Source organism: Dama dama, chromosome 4 (assembly GCF_033118175.1).
Source record: "Dama dama isolate Ldn47 chromosome 4, ASM3311817v1, whole genome shotgun sequence".
NCBI classification, from domain to species: Eukaryota; Metazoa; Chordata; class Mammalia; order Artiodactyla; family Cervidae; genus Dama; species Dama dama.
The window spans coordinates 40394163-40413425 of NC_083684.1; the positions used below are offsets into that span (position 1 = coordinate 40394163).

General features: G+C 43.6%; 1 protein-coding gene across 3 annotated transcripts in view; it reads right to left on the bottom strand.

Moving 5' to 3' along the window:
- Positions 1–19263, bottom strand: part of GFOD2 (Gfo/Idh/MocA-like oxidoreductase domain containing 2) — a 39194-nt gene that overhangs the window by 4526 nt on the left and 15405 nt on the right. Inside the window, exons 2-3 of one of the 3 annotated variants that reach the window (XM_061138741.1) lie at positions 12470–12557; positions 6278–6623 (exon numbers count right to left, since the gene is read on the bottom strand). In XM_061138741.1, the coding sequence (XP_060994724.1) occupies positions 6278–6536 (259 nt within the window). In that variant the 5' untranslated portion in view covers positions 6537–6623; positions 12470–12557. Of the gene's footprint in view, positions 1–956; positions 1106–6277; positions 6624–12469; positions 12558–19263 lie in introns of those variants that run through there. The other 2 variants (XM_061138742.1, XM_061138743.1) reach the window with 2 other exon arrangements.

Below are 19263 nucleotides of genomic sequence, written 5' to 3' on the forward strand. Positions count from 1 at the left end.
GATGTCATAAATAACAGGAAAAAAGGGCCCACTGTGACCTAGATTTTATGACTCACACAGAAGCTACATTTTCTAGGCCAATAATACTGATGTTCAATATTTTAAAATTTTAATTTTTAAAAAGGTATTTAAACATCAACATGAACACAGACAAGTTTTCTTATTCAATGTACTGTGTATCAGGCCTCTCAGAAAGCTAAGTCCAGCCCAGCCCTTCAGAAGCTCACATCCTGACAAAGCCCACAGTGGATAATCTGGTGCCTTTGGCCAGTCCTTCCAAGCTCCCCTCACTTCCTGCACTCTCCCCGCCACCCTGACCCTTGAGAATCCCACATGGCCTTCGCCGTCTATGCAGACGGAATTCTCGAGTGTGAACTCCCAGTGCTGTGAACCTCAGTGCTGTGGCAAGGAGGAGCACATGTAGATCAGGCGCCTGTGACATAATTTAATCGCCTCACTTTACAAAGCTCTTAAAATCTCTTATTCTTCTCCAAATAATAACAAAAGCTTTACAACAGGTACTGGCAGGACCACCAGGAGAACGGCTAGCCAAGTGTCACACGCCCAAGGCAGGGAGCCGAGTGCACAGGGCAGGCGGCCTGGGCAAGGGGACAGGCCCTTGTACCAGGGTCTGGAGCTGGAGGGGGGCCCTGCGGAGAGAGTCGCCCCCGACTGCTATCACTGTCTGCTCCTGGAGGGTCTCCGATCCTCCCCCACACTTGAGGGGTTTTAGGATTAGGGACAGGAGAATCACAATACTGGGGGAGAACCTGGTCACTCGGCTGCTGAACACGCGACTGACAAGGGAAGTAATGAGAAGTTAGGTTCTCAGATCCCCCCTGTGAGAGCTGCTTCTCTGGCCAACCTAGAGGCTTCCTGCTTTGACTGTGCACAGTGGGAGGTGGGGGGTGGACGCTGGGGAGGAAAGGGGGCAGGCTGGGAGGAAAAGGACTCACGTGGCTGCTGAGAGTCTGGTGGTGATAAAACCAGAATCTAAAGGCATCTCTTGTTTCATGCCACGAGCAGTCAGGGAAGAGGAGAGATCTTCCTGAGGCTGAACTACAGGAAAGCTTTTGAACTTGGGACCCAGCAGTGCAATCAGTGTGGGGGCTAAAGGCCATCTTGAGTGAAACAGGCCTCTGCCGGCCACAGGGCGTGTACCTTGAGGAAGATACTGGGGGTGCCTCCAGAGACAGTTTACTTAAGTTTATCTAGCTTTCCTGTTAGAAAGTCGAAAGAGAGGTTAGAGAAGCTGAAAATCACTTGTTGTCTCCACAGAATGGGGAAGCATGGATGCTGAGTGCCATTAGCTCAGATGAAATCTGGAGGTTGAACAAGCCTCTCCTGGCTCACACTCCCCAGACGACCCAGGAGTGAAGCACACCCGAGAAACTGTCCCAGACCATGTTTTTGTTTCTCAGTAATGCACCACAGCTCTGGGACAACACCACTACCCCTCTCTGTAGAGGTGTGGGACTAGATACGTGATTTCAAACAGCAGGGGAGAGGAGCAGCCCCAGAAAAAGCACCAGTTTCATGTTTTACAAAATCCATGGACTTTGAAAACAAACAAACAAAACAAAACAAAAAAGGTTCTGCTACTTAGAAAAATAAGTTTGAAAGCCACCAGACAGAATCACTGCTATCCACAGCCCACTCTCTCTTGGGTCACAGGCCCCGTCAGCTCCCTGGGTCACAACCAGCAGACTGGGCTTGCACGGCCAGAATTTGTGACACTGTCATTCAACCAGCGTGCCAGGCCCAGTGCCAAGCTCTGGGATATATCAGGCATGATGGCTACCTTCAGACAGCCTACACTTTAGTGGCAGAGAGCACCATGAATCAAATTATCATGTGAATATATGCAGAACTGCCCTTGTGATCAATCCAATGAAGATCATACAAATGTTAACATAGAGTCCACAGCAAGGACATGATCTGGACTGGGGGCCAGAGAAGGTACCCCCAAGGGACTGGTGTTCTTGGGAGTGAATAATCTGGGTCAGGCTGCTTGAGGAATGATCCCTTGTTATCTCAATAGCCCATGGGGAAAGGACTGGCAAACCCAGTGTTTTTCTAATGAAGTACAAAAGTGCTAAGAAGTGGGCACAGAAAATTACCTTCTAGCGATGGACTTAGGAAAACATTCAACTGTAGCAAAAATGTTGGGGCACTTTGTACATTAAAATTTTTTGGAACCACTTCTAAATTGAGAAAGGAAACATAGAGTCCCTCCTTCTTCTCTAAGGAATTCATGGGAAAGCCACAAGGGTGAAATCTGAGGTGGAAGAAAATTAAAAGTCAAATAAAGGTAGAAAGTAAGATGCCACAGGGGCTTCCCAGGTGACACTAGTAGTAAAGACCCCGCCTGCCAATCAGGAGACATAGGAGACACGGGTTCGACCCCTGGGTGGGAGAAGGCCCCTTGGAGGAGGGCATAGCAACGCACTCCAGTATGCCTGCCTGGAGAATCCCATGGACAAGAGGAGCCTGGTGGGCTACTGTCCACTGGGGGGCAAAGAGTTGGACATGACTGAAGCCACTTAGCAAGCATGCATGCAAGATGCTATAGAAAAGAGCTGTGAGGTAAAAAGTATATCTCTACAGGATAACTCCAAGCATTAGTTTTAGAAAAAAAACTTATAAACTTATTAGAAAAACACTAATAAGAATGAGGGAAGAAACAATCTTTATGGCCTCAGAAATGACATAAGAATACAATGATCTAAGAAACTGAGGAAAATGTGATTTTGCCTACAGACTAAGGCTTAGTGAGATGCTGTGACCTTAAACGTTTCTGGGCCTGGGTTTCTGTAACTGGAAATGAAGATGTGGGATGAGACCAGTGGTTCTCAATCCTTAGTGTGGATCAGAATCACCCAGAATGCTTGTTCCAAAATTGGTAGGCCTCACCCACTGAGATTCAGAAGATCTGGGAAGGGGCCCAGAATTGGAATTTATAACAATTTCCCAGGTGATGCTGCTGCTGCTGGCCCAGCATCTCTGAGAAAGGCTGGACTAGATACTCTCTTTATTGTTACTGCAGGTCCAACACTTCTGACTTTATGTCTGTGAATTTCAAAAGAAGAAAATACAGTACTCTGACTGGCATCAAAAGTTTTAGAAGAAGAACAGTCTAAGTCATAGATTTGCTTTATAGCTGCAAATGTGGATAGGTGCTGCATGCCTCACTTAACTGCTTCTCGTCTCTCTGACTTAACCTTTTACAATGCTGGGCAACGCAAGAAGGATCCTTCACTCAATAGAGACTTGAGACAATTACGATTTAACTTCTCATGGGTTCGAAATCTGGAAGAGCTTATCTAAAATTAGAGTACTTCAACAACTATCCTGTTAAGTAAACATGTCTTTTTCCCCCCCCTGGTTCTAAAAAGATTGAGGATCTAAAGCTTATATCCTTTAAATTAATTAATTAATTAATAGGGCATGCGGGGACCTTAGTTCCCCAGACCAGGGACCGAACTCATGCTCCCTGCAGTGGAAGCGTGGAGTCCTAACCACTGGACTGTCAGCAAAGTCCCTAAAGCTTATATCCTTAATGAAACATAAGAGGCACAGCACCCATAACAGAAAGGGTAGAAAAAGAAAACAGAGATATGTAAGTGGGAAAAACAGAAAAATATCCTCTCATGCATATATAGAGGGACTCATAAACGGGAATACACAGGTGGAACAGCAGTGGGGGTGTTCTGGAATGCTGACTCTGAGCCCTTTTAAATACACTGCATTTTTATAACTATCAATGTGTCTATTCTGTTCTTCATCTAAACAGTGTACAAGAATCAGATACTGCCAGAGCTTTACATTACAGGAAGAAAGAACGGGTCCTGCTTTTGAGAAATTAACTTAAATAAAGTCCCCCAACCCACAGAAAAGTTTTTCACATTTGAGATGACTTAGAATGCTTAGTTTCATTTCTGAGCTACATTCAACTCAGTGAATCTGAACATTTACCTAGTGAACATCCAGAGGAGACGCCTACTATTTATTTTTGATATGAACTTAACTTAAACAAATCTGTTCTTCCACTTGGGACAACAGGAAAGCCAGGCTTTCCCCTGTAACGCGATGCCAGTGTCTTACTTGGTCAGTAAAGGGAGGCAGTCATATCATGCTGGAAAGACTGAACGATACCTTCATTTCACAGGGGCCTCCAGAGGTTGACAGGGACAGAAATAGGACCAGAAGTGGGGTCTGATGTCAAGGTCAGTTTGGTGCTCTGCCTACAGCAGTTTATGCATTCATATCCAGTCATTTGGGAAAACTAGAGCAGTTCTCATGGCCTCTTCCATATGAGCTAAAGCTAAGTCAGAATTCTCACAGAGAAAGCAAGCAAGCACACAGGGAGTTAACCTCATGCTTGCAACAGGCTCGGTGGCTCCTTTGGGGCCTAAGTGGGCAGCGCCTCGTGGCAGATCCAGTCGACATGGCTCTCTTAGCCCAACCAACTTGGCCCTGGGATCATGTACCTGCAAGAACAGAACAAGGACCCACATTCATACCTTCCTCCCTCCTGACAACAGAGGTGTGGAGACAGGGCTGATGGTTTCACTTCACTGAGGGCTGGGATACAAGACCCCAGAAGCTGTCCTTGTTTATATTAAATGGCCCGAAGTCCAGTGTTTTCCTATACAAGGAAAACACCTGGGAGGCTTGTGCCCAAAGAACTCCAGGTCTCCTCTCTCCTTACACAGCTAGGAAATGGCCTCTGTGGGAACCCGAAAGTTCAAGAAGCTGGCTGACAGCCTCTAGAACTCTGCCTCTGCACACACCCTCACCAACCTGCACTCATGCCACAAGGAACGGTGAGAAGTCAAGAGACCATGGTAGCTTGATTCCCTTGAACCAGCCCTCTGTTAAAGTGCTGACTTTAGTCTACTTCTAAACTCAATCTGGGAGCATGATCTGCTCTAAAAATCTAGGGCCAGTGAATAGCTCCAAAGTCACAACACCCTCAGAGAGAGCCCTCTGGAAAAGACAAACCATCTATAATTTTTGGTCAAAACTTACATGCCCCAAATCAACAACCAGAGAGAGATGCTTGTTCTACTCACTTCAATGAACATTTATCCTTTACAGCCCATTGGGTTAGAGGTGACAGACACTCTCTTATCTTCAGACGACAGGAAAGACAAGCAGTCTTGGATCCTGCACCACGGTGGTGGCCAGGAGGAGTGGTGGTCATCCTCATGACATAGCAGTTCCTGGACCCAGAGATCTCTGGGTCAGAGATGGACACCTGGCTCCTGTCCCCTTATATACAACAACTACTCTGTCAATTAATTATATGCTACCCGAATTGTTACTTAAGTCTTTTCTCATTTACCTGGCCATGTGTGTTAATTCCAGTCTCTGTGTTACTTCCAGATCGGAATGTGAAATCTGAAAGCAGAGACAGCTCTATCCCAACACTGCTCTGAATGTCAAGAATGATACCAGGCCAGTGGCTAGCACACAGGAGATTTTTTTTTTTAAAGAATTGCTGGATGAATGTTGACTGGTTTGTTTCCCTATTAAATTAGGTTCTTTTTTTTTTTTTTTTTTAATTAGGTTCTTATTCATGTAAGACAAAGGTGAATTTTTCCTACTGTCGACAGGAAAGAGCAGCCCGACAGGAATTGCAGGCGAACAGTTCACCAAACCACACCCAGCCGGGGCAGGAGATGGCCAAGCCCACTGCTTCCCGAGGGAGCAGGGATGCGAGCAGGCCAACCTGTGGGTTCCGCTGGGGAAACACAGCGCATTCAGACAGCCTTCCTGCCTCTGGCATACACAACTGCAAAGCATGACAGGAAGGGTGTGTGCTCAGTCTAGTCAAGGACTGACAAAATATGGGAAATGGCAGACTTGATACACACCCTCTTCTTTCTGTGGTGCTGTATGCCACGGAAATGAAGTACAAACGCATCAATCACAGCCAATTCCCCCAGGCCCAGGTCTTTGGATTCCGATTTCACAGAAGCGAACTTTACAATGCCTGAATGTAATCATCTCCTGCCCCTGTGATAGGCCAGCTCTGAAGGCATCTGCTTAATTTTTGCTTGGGGATTTACCTACGGGAGGTGGGGAAGGCTGTGTCTTTCCCAGACATTGGGGCATTTCCTCTTGAAGCTATAAGGCCTACCAAAGTGCCCTCCTCAGCATTGCTTCAGGGATGAGAGGTGTCCCAAACCCAAGTCCAAGAGGGCCTACCCAGGCCCAGAGAAGAGCAGGGATGCTCAAGGACCCCCGAGAGGGAGGCACCATCTGCCCATACCTAGAGCCTTCACAGATATCTGCCGGGTGAGCGGAGGGGGCATGTTGATGCACACCAGATCCACGTCTTGATGCAGCAAGACGTCATCGGTCCGGCTAGTGTAGAAGGCGATGTTCATCTCCTCAGCGAGCTGCTTGGCCTCCTCCTCGGTCTTCCCCCACAGGGCCTGCACCGTGAACCCCTCTGCCCGCAGCAGTGGGACCAGAACCCGGGCGGAGCTGCCGGTCCCAAACACACCCACGCCGGGAAGCATCTTCATGCCGCCTTCTTGGTTCACCAACTCATCTCCTCACCAGAGGCTCCGGCATGAGCACCACTGCCTCGCAGTCTCGGTCATACATGGCTCCTGGAATAGCAAGCAGGACACTGGCGATTAGGGGAGGGCGTGCTCAGCAGAGGCAATTTCCTGGGCTGATTTGGAAGCAGCAAGTTCTCTGCCACGCAGGACAAGAGACACACTGCTCCATAGGGGAACGCTGCAGAAACTTCTCCCATGGAGACTAAGGATATTAGCAGTATCTGTCTACTAGGAGGAGGAGAGATGAAAAATGAGTACAGCTGTGTTCAAATTCCTGTCCTGCTATACTCAATTTTGTGTGTGACTCTGGTCAAACCATTTAGCCTTCAGGGCCTTAACTGTACAAGTTCATGGTTCTCTAATACTATATTACAGAAAGAAAAAGGAGTGCTATTATATTACAGTTAAAAGACAAAAGAGAACTACCTAGGTGCTATGAAAGTGAAAGTGTTAGTCTCCCAGTCGTGTCTGACTCTTTGCGACCCCATGTACTACAGCCGGCCAGGATCCCCTGTCCATGGAATTCTCCAGGCAAGAATACTGTAGTGGGTTGCCATGCCCTTCTCCAGGGGATCTTTCCAACCCAGGTCTCCTGCATTGCAGGCAGATTGTTTACCATTTGAGCTACCCGGGGAGCCCAGGTGCTATACACATTATAATTTTAAAGTTTATGGTAGCAAACATAGGAAAATGTTCACTAGAAACCAAAATACCAACAAGAAACTACCAAACAGGCAGCAGCAGCAGTGCTAACATCAAGGATATTTACAAGGATACTTTTATATAAAAATGTCCAGGCCAATGTTGACCATGATAGTGAAAAACTGGGAAATGGGATACATATTCAATCACAGTAGTGGGTCAGATTAACAACACTATGGAGCCACTGAAAACCATGAGTAGAAGGCCCTCAACGACCTGAAAGACATCACCATGTATTCCTTGAAAGGCGGAAAACAATACGTGAAGCACGACATCAATATTCTTTAAAATAAACCCAAAAAAGCACAAGAAAAGTAAATATGTACAAGACTATACAAGGATATCTATATCAATGACCATACTCCACAGAGAGGACGTAACAGAAGGACCTAATTTAATAATGGTTATAAATTGATAGAACTGTGAATGATTTTTGTTTTATGAACTTTGCCATATTTTCAACAATGAATGTGTCTTACTTTTTGTAGCATTTTCCCTTCTGATTACAAGGATTATAAAATGAAAAAATGAAGTACTGCATTATGTGGACGCAATGCAGTACTTGGGTGCAATCTCAAAAATGACAGAATGATCTCTGTTTCCAAGGCAAATCATTCAATATCACAGTAATCCAATTAATCATGAGTAGAAGGCCATGGACATCACCACATAGTCAATACCAAAATCAGACTGATGATATTCTTTGCAGCAGAAGATGGAGAAACTCTATACAGTCAGCAAAAACAAGCCTGGGAGCTGACTGTGGCTCAGATCATGAACTCCTTATTGCCAAATTCAGATTTAAATTGAAGAAAGTAGGGAAACCCACTAGATCATTCGGGTATGACCTAAATCAAAACCCTTACGATTATACAGTGGAAGTGGCAAATAGATTCAAGGGATTAGACCTGATAGAGTGCCTGAAGAACTACAGACGGACATTCGTGACACTGTACAGGAGGCAGTGGTCAAGATCATCCCCAAGAAAAAGAAATGCAAAGAGGCAAAATGGTTGTCTGAGGAAGCCTTACAAATAGCTGAGAAAACAAGAGAAGCGAAAGGCAAAGGAGAAAAGGAAAGATATATCCATCTGAATGCAGAGTTCCAAAGAATAGCAAGGAGAGATAAGAAAGTCTTCCTCAGTGATCAATGTAAAGAAATAGAGGAAAATAATAGAATGGGAAAGACTAGAGAGCTCTTCAAGAAAATTAGAGATACCAAGGGAACATTTCATGCAAAGATGGGTACAATAAAGGACAGAAACGGTATGGACCTAACAGAAGCAGAAGATATTAAGAAGAGGTGGCAAGAATACACAGAAGAACTATACAAAAGAGATCTTAATGATCCAGATAACTACGATGGTGTGATCACTCACCTAGAGCCAGACATCCAGGAATGAAAAGTCAAGTGGGCCTTAGGAAGCATCACTACAAACAAAGTGGAGGTGATGGAATTCTAGTTGAGCTATTTCAAATCTTAAAAGATGATGCTGCTAAAGTGCTGCATTCAATATGCCAGCAAATTTGGACAACTTGGCAGTGGCCACAGGACTGGAAAAGGTCAGTTTTCATTCCAATCCCAAAGAAAGGCAATGCCAAAGAATGTTCAAACTACCGCACAGTTCCACTCATCTCACACACTAAAAAGTAATGCTCAAAATTCTCCAAGCCAGGCTCAGCAATACGTGAACTATGAACTTCCAGATGTTCAAGCTAGATTTAGAAAAGGCAGAGGAACCAGAGATCAAATTGACAACATCCGTTGGATCATCGAAAAAGCAAAAGAGTTCCAGAAAAACATCTACTTCTGCCTTGACTACACCAAAGCCTTTGACTGTGTGGATCACAACAAACTGTGGAACACTCTTCAAGAGATGGGAGGGAATACCAGACCACCCTACCTGCCTCCTAAGAAATCTGTATGCAGGTCAAGAAGCAACAGTTACAACTGGAGATGGAACATCGGACTGGTTCCAGATTGGGAAAGGAGTATCTCAAGGCTGTATGTTGTAACCCTGCTTATTTAACTTATATGCAGAGTACATCTTGCAAAATGCCAGGCTGGATGAAGCACAAGCTGGAATCAAGACTGCTGGGAGAAATACCAATAACCTCAGATACACAGATGATACCACCCTTATGGCAGAAACCAAAGAAGAACTAAAGAGCCTCTTGATAAAAGTGAAAGGGAGTTGAAAAAGCTGGCTTAAAACTCAACATTCAAAAAACTAAGATCACAGCATCTGGTCCCATCACTTCATGGCAAATAGATGGGAAGCAATGGAAACAGTCACAAAGTTTCTTTTCTTGGGCTCCAAAATCACTGCAGATGGTGACTGCAGCCATGAAATTAAAAGACTCTTGCTCCTTGGAAGAAAAGCTATGACCAACCTAGACAGCACATTAAAAAGCAGAGACATTACTTTGCCAACAAAGGTCCGTCTAGTCAAAGCTATGGTTTTTCCAGTATTAATGTATGGATGTGAAAGTTGGAATACAAAGAAAGCTGAGTGTCGAAGAACTGATGTTTTTGAACTGTGGTGTTGGAGAAGACTCTTGAAAGTCCCCTGGACTGCAAGGAGATCAAACCAGTCAATCCTGAAGGAAATCAGTCCTGAATATACATTGGAAGGACTGATGCTGAAGCTGAAACTCCAATACTTTGGCCACCTGATACAAAGAACTGACTCATTGGAAAATATCCTGATGCTGGGAAAAGATTGAAGGCAGGAGGAGAAGGGGACGACAGAGGATGAGATAGTTGGATGGCATCACCATCTCAATGGACATGAGTCTGAGCAAGCTCTGGGAGTTGATGATGGACAGGGAAGTCTAGCATGCTACAGTCCATGGGGTCGCAAAGAGCTGGACACAACTGAGCAACTGAACTAAAAGAATGAAACCAAAGAAAAGTCTGCTTGGAAATTACAATGAGATTCTGATGTGTGTAGGGAATAGGTTTCCCTCTGAGGCAATCCCTCAGGTAAACCAGTGGTCCCATTCTAGCTGTGTGTGGGGCCACTGGTGATCCCAGATCCACTGAATCAGACTGTGGGGATGAGGCTACGTCACATCACTTTCTTTTTTCTTTTGATTCTTATTTTATTGTGATAAAATACACATAAAATTTACTATGTTAGCCATTATTAAGTGTACAGTTTAGTGGAATTAAGTACCTTCATACAGCTGTGTAACCATCACCATCACCCACTTCCAAAACTCTTTTTACCTTGCAAAATCGAAACTCTGTCTTAACAGGGAGTGACTTCTCATTTCAACAGTGACTTCTCATTTCAACAGTTAATTAACAGTGACTTCTCATCTCAACCTTTCCCTCCAGCCCCTGGCAACCACCATGTCTCTATGAATCTGACTACTGTGCATAGGTACCTCATAAAGTGGAATCACAAAGCATTGGTCCTTTTGTGACTGGCTTATTTCACTTAGCATGTTCTCAAGGTTCATCCACGGTGTAGCTTATGTCAAAATTTCTTCCTTTTTCTGAGGTTGAAAATACTCCATTGTATGCATATATCACATTTTGCTTATCTATTCACCTGTCCATGGATACCTGGGTAGCTTCCACATATTAGCTACTGTGAATAATGCTGCTATGAACATGGGTATACAGGTATCTCTTCCAGACTTGGCTTTCAATTCTTTTGGGTAGATACTCAGAGGTGGAATTGCTGGATCACACGGTAAGTCTGTTTTTAATTTTCCGAGGAACCGCCATACTGTTTCCCACAGATCCTGCACCATTTTATTTATTTTTCAGTATTATTTTAAAATTTTGCTTACTTATGTATTTAGGCTGTGCTGCATGGCTTGCAGGATCTTAGTTTCTCAACCAGGGATTGAATTGGGGCCTGCAGCAATACGAGCACCAAGTCCTAACCACTGGACCACCAGGGAACTCCCAAAGTCCTGTATCATTTTAAATAATAATTTTATAAACACATAATAGTCCCTTAGCCTATCTAATATCTTTAAAAAAAAAATCTGACTACTTTTTGATCTTGATGCTACAAATCACAACTTTTGAAAAGTTGTATCCAAATGCTGGCTATCCAAATGCTGTTCTAGTTTTATCCACATAACATTGCTTCACTTGCTCCTCCTCACAAATCAGAGTCATGGGCGTTCCTTTTGTAAATCCAGAGTAATTAACTACTTCACTCCCCAGCTGTGAGCACTAGGGCTCCACACGGCTCTTCCTCCCCGTCCATGATGCCCTCCCACCTTCCTGGTCATTTCTGGGGGCAGCTTTCAGGCTCCCCTGCCCCTTCAATGCTAAGGTTCTTGAGATCCTGTCAGAGGCGCCCTCTTCTCTTCTTGCTCTACATGTTCTTTTACTACTCATGTCCCAGGCTTTAATTAGTATACCAATGACTTCCAAATCTGAAGCCAAGCCCAGCTTTCTCTCCAGAGCTGCACATACCCATGTATTCTAAGCTCCACAAAACCCACATGACTAACCTGAACAGAAGCAGTAAAGTAAGACGGTGAGAACACAAAGTGAATACATCTACGGGTCCAAATCCTGGCTTCTCAGGAAGGGGAAAACATGTAAATCCATGGCTGATTCATGTCAATGTATGGCAAAAACCACTACAATATTATAAAGTAACTAGCCTCCAACTAATAAAAATAAATGAAAACAAAACAAAACACAAACATTTGGAAACAAACAAACAAAAAAAATCCTGGCTTCACCAGTTCTGAGCTGAATGCAGTGTTTTTCATAGGAAAAGCAGGTCTAATGCTGTTTAGCTCAAGGGGTCTTTTGAAGATGAAATAAGATCTGGTTATAAGTGCCTAACAAAGTGTCAGGTGTATGAAGTGAAGTGAAGTGAAGTAGCTCAGTCGTGTCCAACTCTTTGTGACCCCATGGACTGTAACCTACCAGGCTCCTCTGTCCGTGGGATTCTCGAGGCAAGACTACTAGTCAGCATTTAATAATTATCATAAACCTTCTCTCAAACATTTTCTCCCTCTATTTTCTATTTCATGGCATGTCAGCATCACCAATTCGGTTCTTCAACCCATGTGCAACCTCTTTATTCCCTCACCTGTACAGGTAACTCATCATCAAGCCTTGATGATCCTCCCTCTTTATCATCTCTTAAAGCCACCCCTTCCTGACAGCCCTTCCGCCACTGCCCTAGGCTAGTCCCCGGCGCCACTCACCTGGATGAGGCAACGACCTTCTACTTGATCTCTCCTGCTTCCATCCTTTCCTTCCTTCATCCATTCCTCATACTGCAAAGGGATTTTTCTAAAATGCAAATGGAATCACATCACTCCCTTCCTGTTTGAACACATCAATGACTTACAAGGCCCTGCAAGATCCAGAAATCTCAAGACAGGTCTAGTTTTGTGTAGGGTCACTTTCAAGGGTTATCTCCAAATAAGATGAATTTCAAAACACATACCTAGAAAACCTAGTAGGAAGAATGATCTGTGAAATTACTAGCTATAAACCAGGGAAAAGTTCTGGAGATAGTTACTCAAAATGAAAACAATTGCTTCAGGTTAACAGAAGAGGAGTGTAATTTTTCTTTCTGGGAAAATTAAACAGTGGGGAACAGTTGTTCATTGAGCCGCTTTTAGATCTTATTAACATGGTAAGTTTGTACATGAATGTTCACAGGAGAATTAAACATAACAGCCAAAAAGTAGAGACAACCCAAATGTCCATCAACTGCTGAATGGGTAAGCAAAATCTGATAAAGTAGTACTATTCAGCCACAACAATTAATGAAGTATTGATACAAGCTACAACACAGATGAACCTTGAAAACATTATGCTGAGTCAAAGAAGCTAGTCACAGAAGATCATATAATATATGACTCCACTTATATACAATGTTCAGAATCGACAAAACCATGGAGACAAAGTAAATTAGGGGATGGAGAAAGAACGGAATTGGGAGGTACAGAGGCCTAACTATTCTTTGACACGTGGTTATCTACTTGTTCCAGCCCCAATTGTTGAAGAAAGTATTTTTTTCCGCCAGAATGACCTTGGTACCTTTACTGAAAATCAGTTGATCATAAATATATGGGTTTATTTGTGGACTCTCAATTTTATTGATATGCAGATTATATCAGATATGCAGATGTCACCACCCTTATGGCAGAAAGTGAAGAACTAAAGAGCCTCTTGATGAAAGTGAAAGATGAGAGTGAAAATGTTGGCTTAAAACTCAACATTCAGAAAACTAAGATTAAGGCAACCAATCCTATCACTTCATGGAAAATAGATGGAGAAACAATGTAAACAGTGACAGACTTTGCTTTTTGGGGTTCCAAAATCACTGCAGATAGTGACTGCAGCCATGAAATCAAAAGATGTTTACTCCTTGGAAGAAAAGGTATGACCAACCTAGACAGCATATTAAAAAGCAGAGACATTACTTTACCAACAAAGGTCTGCCTAGTCAAAGCTATGGTTTTTCCAAAAGTCATGTATGGATGTGAGAGTTGGACTGTAAAGAAAGCTGAACGCTGAAGAACTGATGCTTTTGAACTGTGGTGTTGGAGAAGACTCTTGAGAGTCCCCTGGATTGCAAGGAGATCAAATCAATCAATCCTGAAAGAAATCAGTACTGAATATTCACTGGAAGAACTGATGTTGAAGCTAAAACTCCCAATACTTTGTCCCCCGATATAAAGAACTGACTCATTGGAAAAGACCCTGATGCTGGGAAAGATTGAAGGCAGGAGGAGAAGGGGACAACAGAGGATGAGATGGTTGGATGCTATCACTGACTCAATGGACATGAGTTTGAGCACGTTCTGGGAGTTGGTGATGGACAGGAAAGCCTGGCATACTGCAGTCCATGGGGTCGCAAAGAGTCAGACATGACTGAGTAACTGAACTGAACTGAATTTTATTCCATTGATCTATAGTCTGTCCTTACCCCAGTATCACCTTGTCTTGATTACTTCAGTAAGTTCTGAAATCACTAAGTGTGAGTCTTCTGACTTTTTCTTTTGAAATATTATTTTGGCTATTCTGAAACCCTTGCACATTCCTGTAAGTTTTACGACCAATTTATCAATCTGGGATTTTGAAAGAGATTGCTTTGAATCTACAGATCAATTTGGGAACTGTTTTCATCATAACAATCTTAAGATTTCTGATTCATGAACATGGGGTGTCTAATTTATTTAAACAATATTTTATAGTTTTCATGGTATAAGTTACACACTTTTTTATTAAATTTACTTCTGTTATTTTATTTGATGCTATATTAAATGGAATTGTTTTAATTTCATTTTCAGATCCAGCTTTTCTTTTGCTTCTACTGTAGATATAAGTGGACGGTGTGAAGTGTCCATCTCTGTTAGGGGTTGGTTTGTCTGTAGAGCCCACGGTACAACATCCTACACTGCTTGATCCTACCTGAAGACAACTGTGCCTTTGTGAACCACGGAAATAAGCAAGATTTGAGCTGCCTGTGACCCCAAACCCCTGTCAGCTTCCTGCCTCCTCCTGTCTCTAACTTTCTGGGCTGTAGAGTTTTGTCTCGTTCCCTGAACTCTACTATTTCTACTATTATGCCCATGGTTTCCCAGCCACCTCTGTTTCATCTTTGCTGATAATTCTCTTGCCCTTACAGGCTTCCCTTCTAGTTAGAAAACAGGTCAGTCACATACTACCTTCTACTATTTTCATGTCCTGAATTCCCTTTAGCTATTTTTGTCACTTTCTGTATTTACAGGTTTTTGGGGGGTTACTTACAGGTCATGGATATTCTGGGACCTTGAAAGTGTAAACTCTGCAGTGCTATATAAGTAAGATTCTGCTTGCTTAAGTTCTCTGGGTCATTCATTATTACAACAGCTCTAAGGGCCAGGGAGCGACACAAAGCCACCAAAAGCAACGATGTCCATGTCCTCTCTAAATTCACGCCCAGGGCACACTTCCTCCTCTCTCACATCTCATTTCTCATGTTCTAATTATATTTGGGTGTATATTTGCACTGGTGGCTTAAAACAACAGAATGGATTAGAAGAAATGTTAATAACCTCTGTTTTATTGACAGTGAGTCAAAGGACAGCTTCACCAACACCAATAAATAGAAGGGCAAGAGCTGGCCTCTGAGGAAGCCAGATGGCATGAAGCTAGGCAGGCTTGACGGGGTGTTTTCCTGCTCCAGTAGACAGCGCTGGTTTTCCACATTTATTTCAGTGATTACCCTTTCTCACTCCTAACATGGCCTTGTTGCTTGCCCCTAACATCCTTGTACATACCTTTCATGTGCCTCCAAAGATCTCCATGAACCCAGCCCTGCCGAGCTCACATGCATTCCAGTCACCACAGCCTGGTCAGGCAAGAAGCAGGGAAGGGAAGGCGCCTTGACAGGACTGACCATGCACGCTCCAATGAGGCCGCAGGTTATAGGGAAGGCAGCACACAGGTCAGAGGCGTGAATCTGCAGCTAGCCTCGCCTGGGCTCAAATCCTGGCTCCATCTCCTACCAGCTGGGTGATGTCCGGTGAGTTTCTTAATCATTCTGTGTCTCTGTTTCCTCATCTGTAAAAGGGGGTTAATTGTATCTACCTCATAGGGGACTTAAGGATTAAATGAGTCAGTATTCGCGAAGCATTTAAAACAGGGCCTAGCCATCATCAAAAACCCTATAAACAATAAATGCTGGCGAGGATGTGGAGAAAAGGAGCCCTCTTGCACTGTGGGTGGAGATGTAAATTGATACAGACACTATGGAGAACAGTGTGGAGATTCTTAAAAAAAAAAAAAAACTGGAAATAAAACTACCATATAATTTAGCAACTCCATTACTAGGCATATATCTTGGGAAAACCAGAATTCTAAAGACACATGGACCCTAATGTTTATTGCAGCACTATTTACAACAGCCAGAACATGGAAACAACGTAATGTCAATAGACAGGTGAATGGATAAGGAAGTTGTGGTACATATATTCAATGGACTATTGCTAAGCCATAAAAATTGCAAATTTGAGTCAGTTCTAGTCAGGTGGATGAACCTAGAGCCTGTTATTCAGAGTGAAGTGAGTTAGAAAGAGAATTACAAATATCGTGTATTAACGCACATATGTGGAATCTAGAAAAATGGTACTGATGAACCTATTCACAGGGCAGCAACAGAGATGCAGACATAGAGGACAGACCTGTGGACACAGCAGGGAGGAAGAAGAGGGCGGGATGAGATAGTCGCAGTGAAACATACACCACCACATGTAAGACAGATAGCTGGTGGGAAGGCGCTATGTAACACACGGAGCTCAACCCGACGCTCTGTGACAACCTAGAGGGTAAGATGGGGTGGGGGGTGGGACGGATGCTCAAGAGGGAGGGGACACATGCACACCTATGGCTCATTCATGTTGCTGTACAGCGGAAACCAACACGACACTGTAAAGCAAGTATCCTCCACTAAAAATAAACAGGTAACATCTTTATGAAAATAAACAAAATAGGAGCTGGCACATCGTAAGTCACTACATGGATTTTTTTTTTTAAAGCTATGTATGACTGACTTAGATATCTCCTCTTCAAAAGCATATAGGAATAGGAAGATAATATTCTAGGCTAGTATGCAGTGAGTGCAATAGGTCAGGCAGTGTTTAGTGTAAAATATATAGTGTTTAGTGTAATATACAGTATTATCCCTCCGAGGCCACGCCACCCTGTCTTGCAGATGAGGAGCACAGAATCTTGGAGAGGCAAGGTAACTTTTCCAGGGCTCCACAGCTGGCTTTGTGTAACAGACCTGCCACAAGCCGCTTTGAGACCTGGAGCAGGTTACCGAGCTTCTCTGAGCCTCCATAAAAATGGAGGCTTGTGTGTGTGGAACAGCTCTTGCATCCTTAGCGACAAGTGTGAACCAGGAAAGTTCCTTCTGCTCCCTGGCTTGGCGACCGCGTGCCTCAGCTCCGTCACTCAAACCAATACTGCTCTGTTCACACATCACACCTTTACTGAGGGCCCTAACAGGAAGGCTGTAATGAATAAAAGATGAAAAGACATAGTCGTCATTATTTTAGGAGCAACCAGTCAGAAAGGGAGCAGGAGCCAGAGCTGGCGGCACAAGTGCTAATCCAGGGAGTTTGGAAGTTGACAGGCGGGTATGCTCGGTACCTTTGGTCTGTCCCACCTTTGCCACCTGATCCCCTCTGCTCTGCTCTGCCCCCCATGGATAAGAAGGTCGGTCTCTAAGGACTACATCACATGGGCTCCAGGCCCTCTGGCTTCCATCTGGCTTCAGCCAATCTCAGGAGATCAGAGCACAGCAGGAAGGTTATAGGACTTGCCTCTCTCCCCACCAGGACGCGGCTCTGGCAGGGGCTGAGATCCTTGACCAAGGTCAATGCCTTAGGAGGATCCCTCTTCCCACAGCCACAGACTTTTCTGGGTTCTGGTACCCCGCCCTTCCCTCACTGCACTTGAGGTGGTACCAGTACCAGCTACCACTGGTCCCTGCCGGTCCCCCGGTGCGCCACCATCCCTCGCAGGCTTCCCTCACCACTGTCACCATTATAAATGATCCCTCCCTTAAAGGCGTTTCAGTAACTCTCTGAATGTGCTGGCTGTTTCCTGCCTGGACCCTAACTAATAACAGTAAGCAACGGGAAACACTGAATTTTTTTTTGAGGTAAGTGGAATAGAGTTCAGGACACAGACACCGAGAACCAGTTCAGATAAAAAAATAAGAGATAAGGAGGGTCTGATGGAGGGAATGAAATGGAGCAGAAAGCTATCAGTAGGACTTGGGGTTATGAGGGGAGAGGAAAAAGCCAAAAATGGCATCAAATTATAGACCAACATCCCTCATGAACACAGGATCAAATCCTTAATAAGCTATTAGCATCATCAATATATGATGACCAAGAGAATGTAAGACTGGTTCAATATTCTAAAATCAATTAGTATAAGTCAACATATCAAGCCATTAGATTAGTTATTAAACTGCATTAATTAGGAATGCAAATTAAAACATTTATCACAACTACACACCTATTGGAATGGGTGAAATTCAGAAAATATGATATCAAATACTGATGAGGATATAAAGTTCATGAAAATGAGAAATGGTTTCATCTCATCCATCTTCTTTCATCTCCCTCTGCTCCACAGTGCCTCAAAGTTTACTGACAGGATATGGGGCTATAGCAAAGGTAATCTGCTTGTTTTCTTCACCCCTTGGGACGTCATTCAAATGAACCAGAGTTGCGAAAGAACAGCATGCATATTATCCATGGTGAAACAGATCACCAGCCCAGGTGGGATGCATGAGACAAGTGCTCGAGCCTGGTGCAGTGGGAAGACCCAGAGGAATCAGGTGGAGAGGGAGGTGGGAGCGGGGATCGGGATGGGGAATACGTGTAAATCTATTGCTGATTTATGTCAATGTATGACAAAACCCACTGAAAAAATTAAAAAAAAAGAAAAAAAAAAAAAACTCACTGAGAAAGAGGCAGTCTACCTTTCTGTGCCTGCTCCTCTAGTGAGGTCTTTGATGATCAGAGGAGAATTATAACAGAAGAATTGAGAAATGTTGTTTTCTCATGTTATCCTTTATTTATCATGTCATGTTATCCTTTATTTATCCAAAACAACTCAAGTATACCCTTAAGAATGCTTCTGACTGACTGAAGGTTTTTTCAAGGGTCATTACTTGTTCTGGGATTTTGTCTTCCTGATGCCATTAGAATTATCAAGCCATTGAGAAGCTTACATATGGTGGAGCCTGGGTGGTTCCATCCAAGCTATATAAAAATCTATCTATTATAGTTTTCCCTGTAACTACTATTTTCTAATTACAAATTATGCTTTCTCTTTTTCAGGGTCAGGTTTCAAAAAGAGCTATTAGAGATTTCTAGACAGTTACTGCCTTGTAATAGTATATTTACCCTGCAAGCCACACAAATGCAGTCAACCGATTTTCAGCCCAAGTATTATATCAATTCAATGGGGAAAGAAAACTCTT